We start from the raw sequence: 18,592 nt of genomic DNA, 5'->3' as shown, positions 1-18,592 counted from the left end.
GAAGCCTCAGTATGTATCTTTCTCCAGGGTGGTCTAGTCTAAATTGCATTTCAACTTCTTCAGGAAAAGAGAATATTAGCCTATTAGGTTATATGTTGTAATTCTTTTGGACTTCATTCATTACTCATCAAATCTAACCCAATTTCTTCATGCTGTAGTTCCAGAAAAGAAACCACTTAAAAACATGTTAGGCAAAATAAATACTTTATTGTTTTAAATTTTTTTCTTTTTTCTTTTTTTTTTTAGAAATCAGCCTTTGTGTGATAATTCAAACATTTATAAACCTTTTAGATAGTTTTTCAAAGACTAATGTTAACATCTCAACCACTTTTGATTAAAATTCCACACAAAGAAATAGACTAGGAATTGAAAATTATAAATGCCAAGGGAATAATTCTAGTAACATTTGATTGTTACCTTACATACTTATTTATTAACACATATATAACCAAATAGGAAGCCATCTTCCTCTCCCCCGCCCCCATAAAAACAAACAATTTTCAATGGTTAAACTGAACTAAAACCATCTACTGTAAGGAGAACAAATCTAAATTACTTCCATTTTGAAAAAAACTAAAACAAAAACAGCTTATTTATTTCTACCCATTCAAGTCATAGGCCCCGTTATTTTTGGAAATTCTCTAGTTAGTCTAAAAGACAGAAGAAAAAACTTCTCCTTATAATAAAGAATTCTGGACAATGCAAAAAGTACATAGTGTTTAATATAAGACACATTTCCAAAAGAAAAATACTACATAAGCTATAATAAAATTACATTTGTCTTGGGTAAAGTAACAATGCTTACAGTGTAAGAACATTAAGTAGTTGCAGGAAACCTCATATGAGAATTCTATCTTACTGCTATTAGTAACTTCCTCAAGAACTAAGAGCAAACTTTCACAACAGAACAAATTTTCTTCTTGGAAGAGATACTAATTAACAGCAGCAGAGGGAAAATCATTGGTTGTTTCAAGCTCTCAAAAAAACAAATCAGTTATTGCACAGTAAATACCTCATAGAGGTCAGTGTTTAAGGAAGCTAGTCTAAAGAAATATGTTATTTATATGTTGGTTAAATCTGGAAGTTTTCAAGTTTTAAAATTAATTCTACATAGGGAATCCATTGGAAAATATTGACATACAAATAAATATTAGGTTTTTTGAATAGCTACAGTTTAGGAGAGAAATAAAGTCAGCAAAGTGCCTAAGTTTCTATGTATGTTTTTTAAAAAGATATGCATAGAAGAAATAAACATTGTACACTGTATACAGCAGCCCAGCTCAGCAGCAAGTATCTTCTGAAGCACAAGTAACACCTCCACCAGTGTATATCCTAACTCCAACATCACTCGGTTAATATGATCCATGCCAACCTTGGAAAAGAAAAAGAGAACATCAAAATCTTTCAAATATTATTACTAAGAGGTTATTTAAAAGTGAAATGAGAATGTGTGATCGCTATACATCTTCCTGAGAGCTAATTCTTTTATCCCTGGCTTTGAAAAAGGCCCTGTTAGTTATTTTATGAAATAGTTTATGGAACTATTTTTCCTATTTTCTACAGCTGAAAATTACTTTTATATTATATACTTATATTTTATATTATAAATATTTATATATTTTTACATATTTTTTCAAATTATATATTTGTTTCTCACATTCTACTGAATGAATATTTTTAGTTCTGGCATTATTATACTGAATTGTATTACTGACTTTGGCATTCGAGTATTACTATTAATATATATTTTATAAAATGTAACTAGAGTTATGAGACAAAATTAAAGTTCTTCCTTTTAATACTTAAAACACATGAAACAATTCTATATATTAAGACATGACTAGGTATGGAACTATGGGAAATATTTCTTTAAAGGGCAAAAATTGAGAAAGATACTAAGAATTTGTGATTAATTCTTAAAATCGTGGTCCATAAATTGTACATCTGAAATACCATTAGAACCAATGAATTAAAATAAGACTCAGGTTTGAAGGTCCTGATTTCCCCAATTCCAGAATTTGTTTACTATAATGAAATTTCAGTAAAATGACATAATACAGGATGGGGTGAAAGTAGGTTTACAGTTGTGAGTATGGTAAACACAGAGGTAAATCTTGTATTATTTTCCATATGGACAATTGTAAAGTTACTTCTGTCCCACTCTGTGTAACAATCCCTTGGAGGTTAGTATTATAAGATTTTGACTACATTTCAAAAGGGGCTGTATGCAGCTTTTACATTGTAGGATAATATAGTACATACATTCTAAAAATTAAAATTTCTTAGAGAAGCAGACCTGTGTACTAAGAAAACAAAGCATTAAAAACTACTTTACATTTACCTAAACAAAGAACATCAGTAAATTTACCTACTAATTCCATTTAATGACTATCTTGCTTAGAATTTGATGCTTTACTTGAAGACACTGCTGCCAGAAGTCCACTCACAATTTCCCGTCTGATTTCCCCAACAATAGACTCTTTAATCTAGAACAGAAACAGACGAAAATAAGAATTTGGCAATGTAACTGTCATCCATTTCTTGTTTTCAAAAAAACGTAAATAGCATTTCATTTCTGTAATCGCCTAAACCATAAAGAAAGCGGCAACATTCATGTGAAACTTGATGCAATACGGAGGGAGAGGGCAATCACATTCATCTCCCCTCTAACTCAGACCCGACTTCTAGGTCTGGTCGACCAAAATTCAGACAACTACATCACAAAATATCACATTTCTTAAGTTGAGAACATTAAAAAATGTTATTTTATAGATTAAAAAATGTCTTTTAAATAATTTGCTTCATGACACAAGATAACCTGGAAGAAGTGATTAAATGTTAGATTCACTTTTATGTTTCTGATTAATGTCCGTCCACCTTTGTATCGTAGTCAGCAGGATGCTCAAGTGTTCTCATTGTTATGAAAGTCCATTAATGGCAAAACAATATACAGTATATGGTCTGAAAATGGAGTATCTAAAGAAGTGATATATTGTTCTAAATGTAACACGCATATTTTAAGTGGAAAGAAATGATCATTTAGCACAGATTACTCTAAAACATGAAAATAAATGACCATAAACTCTAAAAAAATAATTTTTTCTTTAGTTGTATGGTATGTTTTTCACCTGTCTAAAACTTTAGCTTCAAAAAAAGATATACATCTCTTTTATTAGTGGAAAGGGCAAATAAAACTATGACAATGACAATTTCATCAAGATTTTCTTCTCCAGATGCCTAAACACTACACATGCCTATCCGTGCCTTTTTCTCTCTTATGATAGAGCATCACCTCCAAATAGCCCTCTGTAAAGACTTTAAATGTGTATTTCCTGAAATAAACTGATAATGCCTTCCTAAATTAGCACTGGAGACACTCTCACCCAGCTTTTAAAAATTCTACATTTCCACAGTTTCCTGTCAGCCTGATCTATTTCCTAAAATGTTTCTAAGTACATCCTGAACTCATTCCAATTGAAGTCTTTCCAAAAATAGCTCTGCATTAATCTGTCATGCAAAACTGGTACAGCCCGGCCAGTGTGGCTCATGAGTGGTTGGTGGTAAGGGCAAATGCCTGGATTGTGGGCTCAGTAGGGGGTGTGCAGGAGGCAGCCAAACAATGATTCTCCTTCATTGATGGTTCTATCTCTCTCCCTCTCCCTTTCTCTCTGAAATCAATTAAAAAATATATATAATATATATTTTTAAATCTGGTACATGCACAATACATAGAAACAAATGCTCCATAGCTACCAACCATCTTCACAGGAATATATCCAAATAAATATGAGCTTCTCATTCTATTTTCTACCAATATTCTGAACTTTAAACATCACCAAAAGTTTTTGAAGTTCATAGCATTTCAGATTCATTTTTTTAAACAAATACATGTAAGACACAAATATTATGAAAACCAGAATCTCTTAGCCACAATATGCAAGCACAAACACAATGTGTGCTGAATCAAAACCACTGCACACCTGTATTTACAGGAGACAATGAGCAGCAGAGTCTTTCCAGTTCCCTTGTCTAATGCAATAATGCAATTTTATTAAATCTTGTCCTTCTTCAACATTCAGAAGACAAACTTGTCAAAGAGTATTATTTACAAACCAAAAAGGTGTGCCAGCGTATCTGGGGAGTATAGGCATTACCGGAGTAAAGCATAAAAGTCTCCATCATCAAGGATGTCATTATCTAGATGGGCACACAATCAATATTGTTTCCTAAAATACTACCAGGAAAAGTAATCTGTTAATTCATTAATGACATAAGAACAGAACAAATTTTGAAAAATGAGAGACCACTTTGGGCTAGAAGAGGAGAAAATAAAAAACATCTCAGAGAACGGCGGACTTTAATGTAGCAGATCATGAAAAAGGAAGGGTGATTTCAGAAGACAGAATAGAAAACTGTAGCAAGAGCACCCTGGATAAGAGGGTGCAGGCCACAAGGAGCCTGGCTGAGAAGCTAGTTCCTGCTAGGGAGTGGAAATTGGGAAATTAGAATAGAAAGGGTGAGGTCAAATGGAAAGTGTTTATTATGAGCTACTTCAGGGGCAGGGTTGGGTCTCATTTATCAATGTATCCTGGCATAAAATAAGTGCTCAATAAATGTTTGAATGAATCAATGACAGAGCGAGAGAGTCAGAGGGAGAGAGACAGGGAAAGAGCGCAAGAGTGAGAGACCATATCACACACAAAGGAAACAGAAAGTAGGGAAAAAAGGGACTACAGACTAGCACTGAAAACAATCAAATGTCTTTAACAATTTATTGAAAGAATTAATGTACAGACAAATAAATTATTTCTAAAATCCTCCATGTTACAGAGAGGTTGGAAGGGTTAGGAGTGAGAAAACACTGGGATGAGTGGTCAAGTTGCCTTTATGAGCACAATTTCCAAAAAGTGAGGCAGGCTGAAGACAGGTTACTGGAGATTAAGAAAGGCACGCTCCCTGGCAATATAAACAGACTGACAGCCAGTCTCAAGTGTGGGGCAACGCATCCATTTAACATGCATCTACTGTGTGCGAACTTCATGGCAGACGTTATATCAAAAGATCACTAATACACGTTATAATAAGAACACAGTCAAGTTGGGGATTTACCAAAATACATGTTTAAAGCATGCCAGGTGAACTGTAGTGAAGATAGCAAAAGGCATGAATCACGCCTAGGAACTTAATAAACGAAGAACAACTCTCTAAACACAAAGCAATCTATGTTTACGCTTTTGACGTTTAATTCTGTTGCATTTGCTACTGTGGGCACATGTTCACTCATTCTATTCAGTAATCTTTTTATTTATTTATTTACTTAAAAGAAAAGCAAATAAACAGTTTCAGGCTACGGACTACATACATCATGGAGCACCAGGGAAAATGCCAGGAGAGTGTACTTTCCCCCCATTACAACATACACAATCTGCACAGATAAGGGGTATCTTCAATCTGACAAAAGCTTAGTTACTGGATGAGCATATTAAACATTTGTTTGAAAGGACTTCCTATGCTGTCCTTCAAAAGAAGAATTCCACGGTATTAACACATTATAAGTAATGAAAGCACTCGTTTTAAAAACTTCAGATATGGCGAAACGATGGAAACAAAGGCCTGACAGACATCATTGTTTCCATGCACCCAGGAGTGCCGGAAGAAAACTTCCCTGGAAGTGTCTGCCAAACATGCTTAATCCTCATCTGCAAAACTGTTCAACACAAGCTTACAGCTTGTTTCCTGAGTAGTGGCTTTGTTAATGGGTGAGGGGCCCAGAATTTACTGGAAGACAGAATCTAATTTAACTTTCTTGGTACCTAAACCAATAAGCTTTAAAAAAAATTGGAATTCAGTACCAAGTGTATTTAGGTGAAAAGTGTATGGGTTTGAAATTAAAGTGCTTCAAAATGGTTTTTCTTTTTAAAGTAGCTTATTGATATTTAGAGAGACAGGGAAGGAGAAAAAAGAAACATCGGTGTGTGAGTGTAACATCGATTGGGAATGGCTGCCTCCTGCACACACCCCACCAGGCATCAAGCCCAAAACCTGGGCACCTGCCCTGACCGAGAATCCAACTAGCAACCTTTCGGTGCATGGGATGACGCCCAACCAATGGAGCCACACGGGCCAGGGCAGTTTATTTTCTTAAATACACCAATATTCCTCTTTCACACTGTTTGATCTATGCATTTTGTTTAGTAAGTTGCTTTTTTGTTTTTTTGGTAGACAGTAAAAGGATAAATGTTAAGCCCAATTTCCTCCAAACATGCCAAATTCTGACTTAGGGAGTATCTAAGTAACAGTTTTAATAACAAATTCTGAATCGTTTTGAAGCATTTGCCTTGCATGTCAGTTTAAATATCTTCAAATTATAAAATCTTCTACATTCCATGGGAGGTTCTTATAGATGTTTAAGTAATTCTCTAGAACCAAGAGAACACCACCAACTTCCTACAGGCTATGCTCTGAGTCTAAGATCAATGCTCTCGTCTAGGAATCACTTACTCCTAAGAAATTATACAGCACACATCAGGCCATCCATTAATGACTTTTAAAATGAGGACCCAAATGTGCAGTAAGGGAGTATTTGTAACAAATTAGTAATATAAAGGAGAACTTTCAAACCAAAACAAGCTAAAGGGAGCAAAAATATCACATTTCTAAGGTGGAAAAAAGTACCTTAAAACTCACTTCCTTAGTTAACAAATACTAGTGTGAAGAAAAATAATTACTTAATTTCACTCAAAAATTGATCTTTGACATGAAACATACAAATAAGAATAGGTGATAATCAGTCAGACCTGAGAAAGTTGCACATACAGAGCTTGATAAATGCTAGTTGGCCACAACCAACTTATAAAAATAACTATATCTGTAAGACAAATAACTTTATAGAATTAAGATCTTTCAAACTTTAATATGTTACCTCATGTCAGGAAAAGAAATTATATACATCCAGTCTCTCCTGCTATAATGCTTATTCTGAATTTGTGCGTTTGTCTCAAACATGACTGAATTAGGAAACAACTTGATCTCCCTTTTTTTGTTTGTTGTTTTTTAAATGCCGTATTTTCCGGCGTATAAGACGACTGGGCATATAAGATTTTCCTAGGTTTAAAAAGTTGTCTTATACGCCGGAAAATACGGTGTGTGTGTGTGTGTGTGTGTGTGTGTGTACCATATTTTCCGGCATATAAGAACTTTTTAACCCAGGAAAATCTTATACGCCCAGTCGTCTTATACGCCGGAAAATACGGTATATTTTTATTGATTTCAGAGAGGAAGGGAGAAGAGAGAGATAGAAACATCAACGATGAGAGAGAATTATTGAACGGCTGCCTCCTGCAAGCCTCCTACTGGGGATTGAGCCCACAACCTAGGCATGTGCCCTTAACTGGAATCAAACCCGGGACCCTTTAGTCTGCATGCCGATGCTCTAACCACTAATCAAAACTAGCTAGGGCTCCTTTTTAAAATATATATACAATTCTTTCTTACTACCTGATCCTAGTGCCAAAAACAGGTATTCTGTTAATTTTCTAATAAATCGGGAATAGTCACTTTGACATTGGTTTGTAACCATCCTTTCACTTTCTTTGAAGCACCCTATGACGAGAGGACCTGATCTTGCTGCTGCTCCATACAGTCCTCAGAAATCATCTGTTCTACCTCTTTATGAAGTAAGTTCTTACTGAAATCACTGTGTACAAAATAACCTCTATGATTTAGAAGTGTAATTTTGTTATGTTGTATTTTAGAATACTTTTCAGGAGCTCCAAGTAATGAGGCGGAGCCTGAATTTGTTTAGAACGCAAATGATGGACTTAGAATTGGTGATGCTGCGTCAACAAACCATGGTTTATCATCATATGACTGAGGAGGAAAGGTAAAAGTTCATTTTTTGTGGTCCTTTTGGTTACTAGAACTATGGTTAAATGCTTTAGGTTTGACCACTGTCAAATTCAGGATAAACCTTTTCATTCTGTATTTCTATCTTTGAGCAACTCATATAATTTCTATATTTCTCCACCCACTAAACCAAACAGACCAAATTATTTATACTTATTAAAGTCACAACACCACTTTCCCATGTAAATTGACATTATAAAAATGACATAATATCCTGGAAGAGACCTAAATTGTAATCTCTCATTTTACAAATGCAGAAAAAGATCTAAAGAGCATGTCACATGTTTATCTATTTCAAACTCTAAACGCACCTTCTTCACCAGAGTGAATAATACAGAATTGCAATTATTCCACACCGTAGTATGAGATTTATAGAAATGCCACTACAGATATTACAAAAATATTTTAATTGATATAAGATGGACCAAAGGGAAGGTTAATTTAAAAGCTCTATGAAAATTACTGAATACAGTGAATCAAAGGAATATCTTAGAAATAATGTTTAAATAAAACCTCCTCCAGCATATATCACCAAATAAATTAAGCATGGATTTTACTCACCTCCCGTATGACTTGCTGCAATTCATCTTGCTCTACATTTTTATGCATTTCCTCAGCAGCTGGCATCAATGGGATTTTTCCATACCCTTCTTCCACTTCAGATTTAGGTCCTACAGCCTCTAAAGGTTCTTCAGCTGCACCAACTTCCTCAGAACTTTCCACTTCTGGAGGCGAATGCACAGAGCCTGTTCTAGAAGGAGCAGTTGGTGTTAGGGCCACTGATGCTCTGAATACTTTCTTGCTTGGTACCCGATGAGTCTTGGGTTTGCGCGCTGAGTCACCAGAAGGTACTCCAGTTCTTCTATTAGGATGAAAGGGACTAGAACATGCAGAAGATGACTCTGATGTTGCTTGGGAGAAAACAGATTCTGAGCTTTCTCCAGGAGGAATGTCAAATCTCATTTCTCCAAGTCCCAGGCCCAATTCAGACTTTAGGTATGACTGTTCCCGCATCAATTCAGTGACCTGGAGATCAGAAAAATTATAATTATTCTCTCTTGAAATTAAGATCACTGGTTAAAAAAACTAAAGTCCTAGCTATATTGCCAAAAGTCATTTAACTTGTAAGGCATGATTCTAACTCATTCATTTAGTAGCTACTTAATTTCATTTGCAACAATAGCAAAGAAAATTTAAATTCTTAGTGAGATCAAGCCATAAAATGTGTAACTAGAATAACTAGTGGGATGAAATTTTACTTGTCACCATATGGTTGTCCAAATGACTAATAAGGAAGAGTAACTAGTGAAAAGCAAAATCGCTAAACTAATTTGTTTAATGTATGCTAAAAATCAGACTTTTGCTCAAAAAGTAGTTTCCTTAGAGATCCAATTACCTAAAGGACATGGAATCAGACTGTAAAAGAACATTTACCCTGGAGTATAAATTAAACGTTTTTATAATGCATTATCTCCTGGAGGCCACAAAGATAAATCAGTTATGCAATTAACTGGCTTCCTAGTGGCCTAAGGTAGCAAGGGACTTTCAGAAGTCCCAAAGTCACTTCCAATCAATTTAAATAACTCATCTAATTCTGTGTTTAGAAAGTATTTCATCTACACTAGGAAAGTTGTATGTTTTTGAAATGTTCTATCATTCCCTTCCCCCGTGATTTAAAAGGAGAGAGGCTTACTGGTTCCATTACATTCAATGGAGAAGGGCATGACAAGTTATCAGCGCTTCTACTGCCACACATTCCCTGAAAAAGTAAGAACAATATATATATTTACATGTTTTTTTTCAAACTGCAACTGTTTTATAATAAAATAAATTAGCTAATTATTACTCTAATGCATTCCTTTATGTTACCCTCAACTGTCATGGGAATCTATAAAATGTGCTACTGCGATTGAAAGTGTATACATCACACTGTTGTCACCAACACACATTTCTCAGAATAAATCAAAACCTTTTATAGAAAGAGATATTCATCAATGATATAGAATATTCTTATTCTATGCTATTCTTTCATATGTGTACATACACATTCCTATTCTATTGACTTTACCGTATGTGCACATATGCGTGTGTGTGTGTGTGTGTGTGTGTGGTAATCATCCACTTATTTATAACAAATCAAATATGTTGTTCCGGTAACAGAGAAAAGTTCACTATTTCAGCATTTCAACGCAATATATTCTACAACTGCAAAGGTATCAGCAAAAATAAGACTACAACTTTTGAAGTACAAATTTCATAGAAAGGAACATGAGAAGTATAAAAAGTGGTACTTTTATAAATATAAAGTGACTCTTTTAATTCTTTGTTGTATACATTTTTTGCCGTTACAAAGACCTCATGTGATTCCTTAAAAAAAAAAAAAAAAAAAGAATAGAAAAGGATCCAAAATAAAGAAAAAGCTTAAAGAAAGTAGTTATTCAAAGGCAAGAAAGGGGGAAAAAAAAAACGGAGTGGAATACATATTTGTGTTCTTTACAATCGCATGCAGTAACTAAAAGCTAAATGTCAGAGATTAACCCACTATCACTTTCCTTTAAAACCCCTAAACTTTTGTATTGCTGCTTATTTTCTATTATTAAAAATTATGATGAAAAGTTTTCAATGTATTTCTAAATATACTATTTAAGAAAGTAATCACAATGTGTACATTCAACTAATTTGGGGAAGATTCCTTAAACATACTCCATGCTTCTAATGCCATTAAAATAAGTGTTAAGTTAAGGCATTTATCTGAAATTATATGGAAGACTATAAGCAAATCCTTACTAGAGCTACTGACAATGCCCGGGTACCTACCATCAGTGCGGAGGAGCGGAAGGGAGAGGGAATGTGCCTCGCGCGCAGCTGCTCCTCCAGGCCCAGCAGACGTTCCTCCAGCTGCAGTTCCAGGTCTTCAAGTTCCATTCGGACTGAATTTCGCAAACTCTGGAGCTGATCCACTTCATACCTAACGGTAGGGGGGCCGGCACAACGTCTGAATAAAGCAGTCTGGGGATTCAGTCACCATTCTCTCACCAGCTATCAGAAGGCAGTGAAATTCCAAGTTCTAGAAACTGGCGCAACAGCAAATGCCAACAGGTGTGACCACCGGGACAACTGTTCTTTCTCTCTCTAGCCTTCCTCACAAATATCCCAAACACTGAAAACAGGTGACAGCCACTACCTTCCTTAACGCATTGAAAGCAGGGAAGTGTACTTAGGAATTTTATTTACAATGGCTCACAAAATAGGTAAAGAGTACGCAGCCGTAGAAATAAAACCTGGCTTTAAAGAGAAAAGTTGGCAATGCTCTTTAGAACCGAAAAAATTTTGAGTCACATTAAGACAAAATGAACTTTTACCTTTCCTCCTCAGTCATATGATGATAAACCATGGTTTGTTGACGCAGCATCGCCAATTCTAAGTCCATCATTTGCGTTCTAAACAAATTCAGGCTCCGCCTCATTACTTGGAGCTCCTGAAAAGTATTCTAAAATACAACATAACAAAATTACACTTCTAAATCATAGCGGTTATTTTGCACACCGTGATTTCAGTAAGAACTTACTTCATAAAGAGGTAGAACAGATGATTTCTGAGGACTGTATGAAGCAGCAGCAAGATCAGGTCCTCTCGTCATAGGGTGCTTCAAAGAAAGTGAAAGGATGGTTACAAACCAATGTCAAAGGGACTGTTCCCGATTTATTTGAAGTATTAGAACTATGAATTTGAGGCCTTCATGTCTTTCTCTTTGAGGCAAAAATAATAAAAACAAAACTGCATATTGGGAGCAAGAGCCAAATCAATCAGTCCCTCATTCTACCTACTACTCCCATCTGTTCCAGGACTAAGTCAGTGTATTTGGAATGAGGCTGAAGCAAAGGAACACAGACAGCTCATCCATGTCTTACAGGACTTCCCTCTTGCCTTAAGAAAGTGGAAAAACAAAACTCACAGAAGAAATAACAAGTGTTACTCTGAAATAACACAACTATTTACTTGAATGGAGAGAGTAGCAATCCATCATCACTCATTCTCAGACGTCTGAGCATCTGCTATCCGTCACTATTATAGGCAGTGAAGAAAAAAGATAAAAGGCATTCCCAGCCTTTTAGTGTTCTCATAAGGTAAGAAAGAAAGAAAAGAGAACTTAAAAAATTATACTACTGGGGTGGAGGGGAGTGTTATGATAGAAACATACAAAAATCCAGACTAGGGGAGTACACAACCTCAACGGTGCTGAGAGCTGACACAACTATGTAGGGGCCGGCATGCAGTCCAGTACCGGCTGGAGCTCACACGTAAGGAGTAAGTCTGGAGATACAGGCAGAGTCCAGGTCATGAAGAGCATCTGTCTACTGAGGTGGGAGTGGAAATTAATTAGCTAGTTACTGAAGGGACATCTGAGAGAAGGCCACACCTAGGGTAGAACAAGCTGGCCTAGAAAGAAAGCCACAGGGAGACAGGGCCCTGGGAATCCCCAGTTTCACACAATTCCAGTTGAAAGGTTAAATGTCTCACTCACAGACAGAACTACATTTTGTACACAGGAAGACAAACACCCACATTTCTGGTTAGGCTGAAAATCATTTGGAGAAGGCACATTACTACATAACTTGAAAAGTCACAACTTTAGTTTTTACTTTCAAAGTGGCTTCCTGTCTACAGTCATCATGGTGAGAGATCTACTATGCACATCCTAGGCCTCCTGACGCCTTGCTGAACCCTCTGATCCTTGCATTACAGTCGTTTTCTTCATTTCCTTAACTGTCTGAATGTAAGTAGTTCAGAAAGAGATACAGAAAGGAAATGTGAAATAGGAAAGGCAAACCTGAGGACAATTTACTTCTTTTCAGAGTTTTTTAGGGGGGAATTATTTCCCGCCCACTAATAGTTCTTTAAGTGACAAGACACATAAGACTATTTTAATTCAAATTCACAGTTTACCTGATTTTTTTCCTTTTCTGGGGTAGTTTCGGTCTTTGAACCCAGTGGAAGCAGACTAACGCTGCGCCCGGAGACCAGCCTCAGGAGTCAGTAGGTGAAGGGGAAAGCTTAGTCAGAGAGCTACGAGCAGAAGCAGAGCACACGGCGACACTCAGGCCAAGGGCACGCACACTTAGAAAGAAGAGGTGGTGAGCACTGTCCACTGGCAGAGAGAAGGAGAGAAAGTACTTGAGAGGGAAGGTTTTTTAAATAACAGGACAACCTAAGACAAAAACAATGGAGCAGAGGCATAAGGAAGGACGTTAATGGACAAAATCTCTTTTTTAGAAGGGACTTTATGAGCAGAGAAATTAACCTTGGTCAGTGTTAGTTAGAGCCGATTCTGAGACAGGAGGAAAGAGTAGAGGAGGAGAGCAGGTACAGATTAAGTGTAGACACGGAAGACAATGAAGACGAGGAGGTTCATGCCTAATGCGTCTTAGCCTCTCAGTGAATTAAGAGGTGCTCAGATCAATAAAATAAATAAAAAGATACACTTTTTCTCATACCTGTGAAAGATTCTGCAGCGAGTTTCTAATATCATGCAATACTCTTCGCAACTGCATTTCGATGGCAGAAGGAGGGTTCACAGAGCCCGATCGGTAAGGGTAGGCAGCGTGTCTGTGCGAGTAAGAACACCCGAGAGAGGGCGTGAAGGCACTGCAGGTGGCACCGGATATGTTGGGGACACTGCGAGCGCTCAGAGTCCTCATGTGCTCACAGAGGGGCCGTTCCTGCCACTCGGAGTGAAGCGAGTGAAGGGAGCAGGTGGACTGAGATATAGGTGCTGGAGCATAGAGGGAACAGGTGGGAGTCCTTGGATGAAGACACTCCTCTGACTGGCTCGCCTCCCTCGGAGAGGCTTCTGCATCTTTCTTCCCAGAGGACGGAGAGATGAAAATAGTGGATGTGACCACGGACTGACCATCATGCTCCACCGCCTCATCTTCTAATTTCTGTTCCTCTTCAGGCGTGTACTTGTAGGTGAAGGAGGGTGGACTGCACCTGGTCTCTTTTCCCGGGGACAATCGAACATTGACAGAGGACACAACCCTCACAGGGCTCAGTAAGGTGGTTGGTAAAGACTGAGACCTTCTTAGAGGATAGCCAGCTTTGGCAAGTAAGTACCTCTGTTTTAACAGGTCTTTTGATTTTATCAAGCTACGCCCTGCTCTTTGATTAGACAGACCACAGATCTTCATTTGAGCTCTTTGCAAAGCTGTAGTAACTCTGTCCACAGAAGAGGGAAGCCCAGTTTTAGCTTCAGAGCCCTTCTCACTGCCTTTAGCTTCAATAGAAGCCAGTGATTTAAGAATATGGTGTGTGGTATACTGCACAAATTCACATTCAATGCTTTTATCCACGTCACTGTCAGCACTTTCGTCCCTCAGCAGTCCCTCTGGCTGGGCTGGAGATGAATCCTCTTTCATTTCAGTAACTTCAGTAACGCGATCCCCCGCACTGCAGGTGGACTCCTCATTTCCTGTATTCTCAACTGTCTGGCACTGGGGGAAATCCTGGCTATCTGACCTTCTTTTGTCAGCAGCTGCTGCTGCCTTCCCGCTTCCCTTGGGAACAGGCGTGAGAGACTCCTCCTCAGACTCATTAAAATAAGGCTGGTCCTGTGCTGTTGGCGTGGCAAGGTTTTCACCAAAGGAAGTGACTGTTGTCTCGCTGTCACAACTATCAGCACTACTCCCCATGTTTGGCAACGATTCGTGAACCTTTCGAGAGGAAAACAGGTGGAAGGATGAAAAATTCAAATAAGTATCATTAACGAAATGCCAGAGATACGATGCATCTATATGTTGGGGTCTCCCACCTCTGCTGTGACCCGGGTGCTGTTCAAAACTGCTTATACCACACTAGTCAGCAATCCCTCCAATTTCTCACCAAGATTATTCCAAACCTTTACACCCTTAAATTCCTTTTTCAACACTCATCTCATTTTCTTGCAACACGTGACACTGACTCAGAGAAAATGGACAAAAACTGCTTAGCTTTCTTCCCCAACACCTACGAACTTCCCCATACCTCTTCCATCATTCCCTCCTCTCCGTTTTGAAAGGAAACCGTGTCTCTTTTTTCAAAACTAAACCCTCCAACCTGTCCTTCTGATCACATCCTCTCCAGGACGAGGGTACCTCCCTAAAGTTTCATCCCATATTTTTCTGCATCCAACTCTCTTCTCACAGGGCCCTTCCTTAAAAACTTCCCTAAGCCACTGCCATATGAAAAAGACAAAAAAAAAAAAAAAAAAAAATCTACCACCTTTAAGCTATCATCATAATTTGAAAGGAGAGTTAACATTCATATCTTCTCTTCCTTATCATTGATTTACTCTCCAGTCGCACTTTTGCCTCATTTACTGTATCAGAATTGCTCCCTCAACTAGGCAATTTCCAAACAACCAAATTCTCATCTTTGTACTCTGATGGCCATAGCTTTCCCTTGAAAAGTTTCTCCTCCATCTCCCAATTTTTCTGCCCACTGAATTATTCTTTCAGAGTTACCATAGACACTCCTCTTACATTTCTACCCCAATGCTGTTTCTAAAGGCTCTTTTGGGGGTTCTCTTTTACTATTAATATAACTTTATTTAAAATTTGTGTATAGGTGTTTTAGACACTTTTCACATAAATTCTGTGTACTGCACACATAGACTATATGTTCCTTGAGAATAAAGATGTGTTTAACTCTTGGGTTATCTAACATACTCTCACATAAAAGTCATATAATAATCAGCAAGCTATGGATCCACACTTAATGTTGATTATTAAATAAATGCTTATTGGAAAATACTAAAACACAATGATGGTAAAAAAATAAGAAAAATAACAGACAAGCTAGGATAATGATTAAAATAACCTATTTACTGGTGGTCCAAAAAGAAATAATTTTTTGTTGTTGTTTTTTTTTTTGCTGCTGTTAAATATTTGTCAGAGAGGAAGAATTAGTGAAACCTAAAATCTGTAGCCAAACACTTAGATTACATCTGCATCCCAGAAAATGTTTTATTCTTATTGTTATTTGAAAAATAAAGATACCACAGATTGAATCTTGAAATACATAGATAGCTACTTAAAAAAAAAAATCACCTAAATGTGAAGTTAATCATAGTGCTTACTGCATAGAAAATTTTACCTGAAGATGATTATGGGAGACACAGTCTGTTGGGTCTTCAGCAAAACCACTGCTATCAGAATGCTGACTGGCAGTACGTAACAGGTGATCTACCAAAAGAAGTGTAGTTATACAAAACTGCCAAATATGCCTTCAATGAGAACAATGTTATAACACATATGTGAAGTCCTAACAGATGTAAGATATGCAAACATTGATTCTGTCTTAGAAAAATATGCACCACTTATTAAAAATTGTGACTTCAAAGCACAGGAGTTAAATCAAATTCAAACAAAAACTGAATCAGATCAGAAATTCTCAATGTTCAGTTGCTAATTAAACTCTAATTATAATATACTTTGGTAAGTCCAATTAATGTCTTATCCTTGGAGGACAACTGCTTGAATTAAAATATTGGCTCTCGTAAAAATAAAAGTCCCCAAATAAACCATTTCTACTATGTAAAAATATAAAGGTTAAATATATAGTAGGTAAAATTAGAAGTTTAAATATAGTGTACAAAAATGTCTATTACCTTCCTAATAAGAAAATAAAAATACAATTAAGGCCAATAAGTTAAATAACTTGTTTGCATGTATCTAAACTTCTCTGATGTTTTAAATGATGCAAACATTTGTAAGTTATGAAACAAGTTTTTTCATAACAACTGCATAAAACTCAGTTAAATAGGTTCAACTAGTACATAATATGGTTAATCTTATAAAAACCCTATTTAGTTTTTGGTCCCAAACCTCTAATTCCCAGTTAATATAACCTAAAAAAACCCAACCCACATTAAGTATGTAAAAAGGCCAACTAAGTACAATAAACAGAATCACATGCTCATCCACACTACAAATACCACAGTGGGAGAGACTTTATCACTACTAATAAGGGAGACGCTTCATAAGATTAGTCAAGTTCTGCAGAACTTCAAGAGCAACAGGCTAAGTAGTGTGCTTGCCAAATCCACATTCATTTCAGATTTGAATGCTAGAAATAAAAAACTCTACAATATGTTTGAATCAAATCCAAAATCAATTAAAGTTTGCCTAACTTTGAAAAATGTCCCAGCGTAGCCTCAGTTTTACCTAGAGTATCATGGAATGGAGTAATTTTTTTCTCATTAATAATTTAGAATAAATTCTGTAATATCATTTGGAAGTTAATAATACTGCATAATGTAATATAAGAAACTGACTAATATCCTTGAAAGGTCTAGGTAAACTGGAATAATTGTGAAACTGAACTGGAATAAGCTGTTAATTACCAAAGGTACTCATTATGCATTATATTAATTGAGAAGACAATTAGCATCTTATGGTATAGCAGTTATCACCTAAATTATGTGTCTGTATGTCCTTTTTATAAGGTTCCTGAAGGCAGGAACCTTATTTATTCTTCTTTGTATCCCAGTATCTAGCAGAAGCTAACAATAAAAAAAAAAAATGTTTGCTCAATGAATGAGTGAGAACTATATTCATAAAGCAACAACAGAATTAAGCAATCACCTAAAGCAGGCGTCCTCAAACTACGGCCCGTGGGCCACATGCGGTTGTTTTTGCCGTTTTGTTTTTTTACTTCAAAATAAGATATGTGCAGTGTGCATAGGAATTTGTTCATAGTTTTTTTTTAAACTACAGTCCGGCCCTCCAACTGTCTGAGGGACAGTGAACTGGCCCCCTGTTTAAAAAGTTTGAGGACCCCTGACCTAAAGGATTTAGAAGTGAAACTGCCTATCTGGTTGGGATTTGAGAATAAGATCACTGTAATGTCAAAAGCTGCCAGATTTCGATAAAGTAAAAAAAGCTGCCAGTGAGTGCAGGGAAGCCTGAGTGCCCAGCCACGCTCAGGTCCTCTCTGCTGAGATCCATTTTATCTGCAGTGGAGCAATCTGTGCGGAGCTGACCTCTCTGTGGTTGGCCTGTCTGAGTTCACACAGGCTAGGTCAGAGCGTAGACTGCTCAGCCTTCAGAGCAGGTGTCGGGCAGAGGGAAGAACAAAGAGGCCTGGGTTCAAGCTCCTGCTTATTTCTGAAAGCAATAACGTCTCTCCTCTGCAAGCCAGAATAATAATCCTATCTATCTTACAGGCTGGCTCACTTTAGGAACTAAGTGCAATGCACGTAAAACTATTCTGTAACCTAGATATCACAATCTAGGTTCTTGAGTCAGACATTTCTGTTTCAGAAAATGCACTGCTCTCCAAAGAAAAAGGTGGAACTTTAAAGAAAGAGACCTCTGTCCTAAGTGAAGACATAAGGTATTTCTAATTTAAAAACTGGGAAGTTAGAGCAAACTAAAGTGAGAACAAAACATCTGGACATTGTATTTGACTAGTATAAAGAAACAAAACAGAACACCTGTCTACTCTGCTAGACTTAAGAAAATATTGTTTCTCCTCTGTACTAAGGAAAGTTTTGCACTGCTCTCAAAATAATTATGGAATGTTAGCTTGGGACATGAGTTGAGTCACTAAGCCTCTCTGGGCTTCAGTATGTAAATCCCAAGGCCGGATTCGAGTTTAAGATCATTGTAATCTCAAACGTCATATTAGCAAAAGTGTGAAATATTTTTAT

General features: G+C 36.9%; 1 protein-coding gene across 2 annotated transcripts in view; it reads right to left on the bottom strand.

Annotated features, from left to right (window-relative positions):
* Nucleotides 1-1,265: 1,265 nt before the first annotated feature.
* The window catches only part of ITPRID2 (ITPR interacting domain containing 2), a 36,214-nt gene continuing 18,887 nt past the window's right edge, over nt 1,266-18,592 (bottom strand). The window contains exons 10-18 of one of the 2 annotated variants that reach the window (XM_054722751.1): nt 16,036-16,124; nt 13,401-14,615; nt 11,474-11,551; nt 11,268-11,395; nt 10,723-10,873; nt 9,599-9,664; nt 8,467-8,931; nt 2,373-2,486; nt 1,266-1,372 (exon numbers count right to left, since the gene is read on the bottom strand). In XM_054722751.1, coding sequence (XP_054578726.1) covers nt 2,382-2,486; nt 8,467-8,931; nt 9,599-9,664; nt 10,723-10,873; nt 11,268-11,395; nt 11,474-11,551; nt 13,401-14,615; nt 16,036-16,124 — 2,297 coding nt within the window. In that variant the 3' untranslated portion in view covers nt 1,266-1,372; nt 2,373-2,381. Of the gene's footprint in view, nt 1,373-2,368; nt 2,487-8,466; nt 8,932-9,598; nt 9,665-10,722; nt 10,874-11,267; nt 11,396-11,473; nt 11,552-13,400; nt 14,616-16,035; nt 16,125-18,592 lie in introns of both variants that reach the window. The other variant, XM_008138499.2, reaches the window with a different exon arrangement.

The sequence above is a fragment of the Eptesicus fuscus genome, chromosome 11 (assembly GCF_027574615.1).
Source record: "Eptesicus fuscus isolate TK198812 chromosome 11, DD_ASM_mEF_20220401, whole genome shotgun sequence".
NCBI lineage: Eukaryota > Metazoa > Chordata > Mammalia > Chiroptera > Vespertilionidae > Eptesicus > Eptesicus fuscus.
Note: the sequence above shows the minus strand (reverse complement) of the source record. Positions and strands in the feature narration are given on the sequence as shown.